The sequence below is a fragment of the Sinocyclocheilus rhinocerous genome, unplaced genomic scaffold (assembly GCF_001515625.1).
Source record: "Sinocyclocheilus rhinocerous isolate Xijiao unplaced genomic scaffold, SAMN03320098_v1.1 scaffold996, whole genome shotgun sequence".
In the NCBI taxonomy this organism is placed as follows: domain Eukaryota; kingdom Metazoa; phylum Chordata; class Actinopteri; order Cypriniformes; family Cyprinidae; genus Sinocyclocheilus; species Sinocyclocheilus rhinocerous.
In genome coordinates this window covers 179,045-185,644 of record NW_015660490.1, presented here as the reverse complement: position 1 = coordinate 185,644, position 6,600 = coordinate 179,045, and the positions used below count along the sequence as shown (strand labels likewise).

General features: G+C 37.2%; 2 protein-coding genes across 4 annotated transcripts in view; one reads left to right on the top strand and one right to left on the bottom strand.

Moving 5' to 3' along the window:
* On the bottom strand, positions 1-2,166 carry trappc4 (trafficking protein particle complex subunit 4). The gene is made up of 5 exons (XM_016534053.1): positions 1,981-2,166; positions 1,692-1,866; positions 882-985; positions 646-772; positions 1-538 (listed from the first exon to the last, which is right to left on the bottom strand). Exons 1-5 carry the CDS (start codon positions 2,153-2,155, stop codon positions 460-462), a joined length of 660 nt encoding a protein of 219 aa, XP_016389539.1. The 5' UTR covers positions 2,156-2,166; the 3' UTR covers positions 1-459.
* Positions 2,167-3,103: 937 nt separating this feature from the next.
* The window catches only part of sgcg (sarcoglycan, gamma), a 16,978-nt gene continuing 13,481 nt past the window's right edge, over positions 3,104-6,600 (top strand). Inside the window, exon 1 of one of the 3 annotated variants that reach the window (XM_016534077.1) lies at positions 3,104-3,146. The gene's annotated coding sequence lies outside the window, so the exon portion shown is untranslated. Of the gene's footprint in view, positions 3,147-5,047; positions 5,077-6,600 lie in introns of those variants that run through there. The other 2 variants (XM_016534076.1, XM_016534078.1) reach the window with 2 other exon arrangements.

Below are 6,600 nucleotides of genomic sequence, written 5' to 3'. Positions count from 1 at the left end.
ATGAATGTTTAATAGCACAATGTAATGAGTTATTATTAATGAAAAATGTAAGACCAAACTTCAGAAATTTTCATAATCTCCAGACAGAAAGCAAATGATATGGAAATTTCATTACATTTAGAAAGACGCTAATAAACATGTTTCAATAACATGTATTGAGCTGCTTCATCTTGTATAGATGTTCTGCACATTACAAACATAAACTGTGTCCATGTAGATTATTTACAAAGGTTATGTGAAATATGTTTCCAATATTTGGGACTTAATTTCAAGAAAAATGTAAATTAACCAAACACAGTGGTCTTAAACTATGTTCAGTTGTTTGAGCTTGAGGAAAACTCTTGTTCGTATTCCTTAAAAAGTTGATGGAAGTCTTTATCCCATTTTTCTGGACAAGTTTGACAGCAGAACGTTTGGAGATCCTGTCAGGTGGATGTACATACACGGTGCATGTCCAGTTCAAGACCCGGGTCCAAATGCCCCAGCTTTCTCTGCTATTTCCAGGGCACTCTTTAGATTTTGGTCAAAAAGCTCACATCTGAAAGAAATTTTTGTTACACACAACACCTTTGTGGCAAGCAACAAATTGGACAGCATGCAAAGCTCATAACATTACGACTAGTGATAGTAAAAAACATTACACACCTGATAGGCATTTCTAAAGAGTAGAAAGGATTCTTCAGTGCAAAGTCTGAGTAGATCTCATAAATCTTTCTTAGGAGGGCATCAATACCAGACTGTCGAGGGTCTGCCAATACAATGAACTTTATACCTGCAAAAATAAGAAAACAGTTCTGTCAAAATCACTGGTTTTGTTCAGCACAAAATTCTACATTCTGACTAAATTTAACCTGTTCTTACAATGAGAGGGAAAAAAAGACCTGTGAGTGTTTGAAAGCAGTGCAGTTTAAACACATCTGTCTCCAGCATTTCAATACCAGAGCTGCCGACTTCAGGTGATAACTGTGATCCAATGGCAAACAGCCTTAGAAAAGACAAGAAAATCCAATCATCACAGGTACAATGCAGGTACAACAGTATTTTGTATTCATGATCAGGGGTTTATTATGAATGTTATAATGAGTTATCTATATATTGCACTACCACTCAAAGATTTGTGATCAGTAACATTTATTAAGAAATCAGCACTTTTACTCAGCAAGAACACATTAAAGTCTTCGTTAGCATTGGGTTTTTGTTGTGGCATTGCTTCGACAACATTATGCAACATCACAACATTTGTTTCCACCAAGAGTTGACCAAGATGGGAGAGTTGAACCACTCGGTCAAGTCAACTCCAGCACATCCTGAAACTTTCCAAAAGCTTTAGCACAGAACTCATACATGAAAATGATTTCTCATGCTCACTGAACCACTTTTTCACAATTCGGGTCCAATGAATCTTGGCATTGTCATCCTGGAATATGTACACGAGTACGTCTTCCAACATGGTTGTTTAAGAAATGAAAAGCTACACACTGCATCAGTTAGGATTAAAAGAATTGCTGCAATTGCAAGAATAAAAACATACCAAAATAAGATAACACAGTTGTGCTGTTCTGTAGAACACAAAAGTGGATGCCTAACATCTCCTTTTGTGTTTACATGATGAAAGGAAGTCATACAGGTTTGAAACAACATTAGCAACATTACAAGAATGGGTCGAACCATGTTTAATGAAGTCTACTCACGAGTGAAACATTGAGGCCAGCATGAGTTTCTCATTGGAGGTAAGGCGAGGTCGCCCGAATCTGATGGACACTGGATAGTTGGCAGGATCTTTCAGATATTCCAGTATCTCCTTCCCTTCAGCCGTGTATTTACCATTCACATCCACCCCGTTAATGGACAGAACCGCATGACCCACTGCACGCGACAAAACACGTACTGTATAACTCACAAGAACACATGCTGGACTCCAGTGATGGACCTATAAATGTGTAATAATACATGGGATGGGTTGCAGACACATACACACACCTCTGATCCCGTCCCGCTGTCCGAATGACACAACTAACTTCTCATCGTAAATCTTTAAAACTAAATCAAGCGGAAAGCTGAATGTTTTTTCAACTTCAGCTCGAGGTACATAATTATCGTACTGGTAGATGAGTCCACCGGCCTTATTGACAACATACACACTGAAGATCGCCATCTTTCTTCCTGTCAGCGGAGCAGTCATGTGACTTTGTTGCGTGTGGGAAAATATAAAATAATAGTAATAAAAATATGATAAAAAAACGCATACTATGTGGTGTCTACAAACTATATTTTTATTATAACAATTAATTAACTGTTGCGGTGTATTTTTGTGAGCGAATAAGTGAATGTAGTTGATAGTTCAATAGTTGTAAAACTTCATTTCCCATAATGCCATACTCGCCGAGCGCACTGATTGGCTAAAGCCAAAGCCTTTTGATAAAGCGCATATTCTGTTACTTTCAGAATATGAATGGACAGGGCTTTGCACTATGCATGCACAATAATAATGATCGTTTTACGCTTCATATTTCGTCCAATTCTCATTTATCATTATTACTGTGTAAATTATTATGCTGAAGAACAGTGAGTAGAAGTCACACTGTCACATGGTACCTGCTACTTTTCTTAACGCAATCTGATTACATAGTAAGGATTTTTAAAATCATTTTGTGAACATCTTAATTTGTATTTCAGTTACCAATACATAAAATTATTATTTTTAAACGTTTTGATGTACGCATTTAAAAGACACGTAAAACAAACTCTGCATGCGGCTCAAAGAAAGATTTGGGTTTCTGAGCATCCATACCCAAGCGCCCTCTGGAGACAGACAACGATATTTCATGGGAAACGGTGATTAGGCAGTAACACAACGTCCATACAGTAGTTTATTTCCTGCCACTATCAAAGTAAAATATGTTTTTTAAATATGAATGTCCTTCTAGTAATCATACCTTCTAATTGATTGAATTTTCTTGCATCAGTGTAAGCTATGTAAAGATTTTGAATGGTCCTGTTTTGAACGAAAAACACGCAAGGCTCGAAGCAGTGGCCTAGAAAAAAAGTTTTTACCTTTGAGGTCTGGGATAGAAATAAGACACATTTCTCATCCTCCTGACCCCTTGTTCGTCATGCTCCAAAATGAGAGACAACTCAATGACCAGGTATGTTATGCTTATAATTACTTTCCACAGAAAATAATAATAATAATGATGAAATACTTATTAGAATGCTTTATATCAGACTAATCTTCATTGCCATCACACATTACACATGCATTCACACATCATTACACATGTAAACATAGGCTAGATTTACGACAAACAGCTTTTTCTCTTTACTGTGCATCAGCTACTTTATGGATATTTGCCCTCTATATAGCATTACCAACACCGGGATTATTCAGGTCTTTATTATACATTCTTCTGTTTTCAATATTTGCTACAGACTTGAACTCAATGAAACACGTGTTGTCTTTGCTGGCCGAGGGAAGTCAGAGGGCAGGTATTAAAGGGGTCATATGATGTTGAGCAACAATACTACAGTGAGACTAAAAGTTACGCCTTCTTTCTTTGAGTGAACATTTGAGCGGAGTTATGCAAATCTTCCCACATAGTGAGGTAGATATGTGGGGGCGTGTTAGAACGAGCCGTTTTAGGTAGGTGTGGCTGACTCTGAACTTTTATAAAGAATATCTCTTTGGATTTGAGACTTTAGTCTTTGCAACTTTACAGATCTTCTTTATGCACCAAGAGCTTGTATCACTCCAAAGAGAAAGGAAAAATTGAAATCGCATCATATGACCCCTTTAATGGATGTGGTCAGCTGTTTGTCTTATCATTACACATTTGTAACTGTTTTCAACATTACTGGAGTAATGATGCTGAAAATTCAGCTTTACATCACAGGAATAAATTACATTTCAAAATATATTAAAATAGAAAACAGTAAAAAAAATTGTAATAATAATTTAACAAATAATTTGTAATAATTTAAAATTGTAATCATATTTCACAATATTTCTGTTTTTAGTTTATTTTTGATCAAATAAATGCAGCCTTGTTGAGCATAAGGAGGCTTCTTTTAAAAACATAAAAAATATCTAACAGAAACCAACTTTCAGTGTATATAACAAAATTTTCTGAAAGAAAATGATAGTACTGCCCATTCAAAAGTCACTGACACTATACTATAACATTGCTATACACTGCTATTCTAAGTGGTTACCAGTGGTTTACTATAGTGTGTTTTGAGTGTTTGCAGGTGGTTCCTTACTGGCCCACATGAAAACAACACTAAATTTTTACCTTCCATAAGGTGAAAATCAAAAGTCTGATAAGTCTACTTACAAAATATCAGCACACATCTTCTCAGTGCACTTAGATCTATCATAACAGTGTGGAACTTTTATTCCATCTCTGGATTCTTAGATTTGGGGGTTGTTTTATAATGATTTTCATGAGGAGACATTCTGACTAACTACGTAAACTATTGTAAGAGAGACAACACAAAGCTCATGAACATAACAAGCCTGAAGCCTCTGCTGCTGGCAGATATGCATCTATTAATACTCCATCCTGTTTTAGTGTGACCCGCCTTTATAGAGAAAGACTTGCTGTCCAACAGACAAGCAGATTCTCAGTGAGCGAAGCCACTAACTTTAGCTTCCTATCCGGAGCTCGTGCTTAGAAAGTGACTCACATTCATAAAAGTCAAACAAGTGCAGAAAACGCTCTGTAATTCTCTCTTGGCAGTCATTTTTTCCTTCTTCCTGCTCGCTCTACTCCTCCCTCCCCCAACCCCTAAGAAACAACACAACTAACTACTGGTGTTTACGGGTCTCGCTAATGAATCACCTCTTAAGTGATCATTAAAGTCTTGCATTTGCGTAACACGAGGTGTAGAGACCTCTGAAGGATATGTGAGACCCTGAGAGGAAGTTTGGGGGGGGAGTCCGTGCTGAGACTGATCCAGAATCAGATTTATGGAAGGCAGCTGTTGAGGAATTGACAGACAGACGGATCAGAGCACTGCTGCGTAACACAAGCAGATTTGAGTCTGCAGAGTGTGTCAGATCACACTAAAACAGCAAGGGTAAGTCACACTTAAGTTTAACTCTTATTCTTTTAGTCAAGTTTGATTTCTGACTTGATTTTTAATATCAGTCTTGTTTCTCATGCCTAATAATGTTCATATTACCAGAAAATGTAGAATAACTGTAGATATAAATGAATGAAAAGCTGATTATAAGTATACCTTTTTAAAACAATGTTCATTGTTTAGTAAATTATATCATCTTTACTCATGAATATCATCCAAATAAAGTATCAAAATGCCCACATATCTGAAATCTGTGCACTTTCTTTAGCACAGAACTGTATTTTTTATCCCTTTTTCATGTTGTCAAAATATTAACATAAGCCACTGAAATGAAGAAATAGTCACACTTCTGAGGCTCAGTCATATTTTTTGCACTCTGATCTTTATTTTAAATGCTTTGGCTGTTTTTCCTCTTTAAAATGAGAGCATGGTCCTGAGACCTATTTTTAGAGGGCCGAGGCATTACGGCGCACTGGAGTTATGCAGACGGCAAGATTAGACGGAGCGGGGAGAACTTCATACAGCTTGTTATGTTTGCCCACAGCCTCTCTCCACAAGCTCTTATCTGGGCTCCTCAGAGAACTAGTTTTCCCACCTCATAACTGTTTATCCTCCAGCAGAACTCCACAGAAACAGAGCAATATCACGCCAGCTCAGCCTTCCTGGGTGCTCTTGATATGTGATCAGGTCCAGCTTTGGCACCACGAAGATCTCAGAATCTCTGTTAAAAACAAAGTCAACCCCAGTGGTTTGGAAAGACAGTGTTCTGCTGTAATTTCTTTTCTTGGCAGCTTAGATGAGGCTGGAAACAGTGAAAGAGCATCAGTAGGGTGGGTTAATGGAAAAAAGTCCTGAGGGACACCGAGAGAGAAAGAGAGAGGCTGTCTGTGAGCAACGTGTGGAATCAAGATGTTTACTTTCTTGTACGACTTTAATGATCTTCTGCAGCCATTGATATCATATAAATGTTTAATTACTGGCTGGTAATTATGTTTTAAAAGGGATTAGGAAGGAATGGGAATTGGATCATGCAACTCCAAACTCAAGGAATGTTTGGATGAGTTGCCATGGGGAGACATGAAGGCTGTGTTTCAGTTTTTCCTTCATCTGACTGTGGCATGTTCACTCAGTACTTGATTCAAAGTGAATGCTGTGCTACATACAGCACTGTCTTGACAAAAAACACATCTCAAAGATCACAGTTTTGACAGAAAACATCAAATATATAATGAGCTTTACATTTTATCAAGAAAATGTTAGACTGGTTACCAGTATGTTGTTAAATGGTTGGACATGTTTTAAATGGTTTTAAAGGGGTCATATGACGTTGCTAAAAATAATATTATGTTGTGTATTTGGTGTAATGTAATGTGTTTATGTGGTTTAAGGTTAAAAAACACATTATTTTCTACATAATGTACATTATTGTTGCTCCTCTATGCCCCGCCTTTCTGAAACATGTTGATTTTTACAAAGCTCATCGGTCTGAAAAGCGAGGTGTGCTCTGATTGGCCAGCT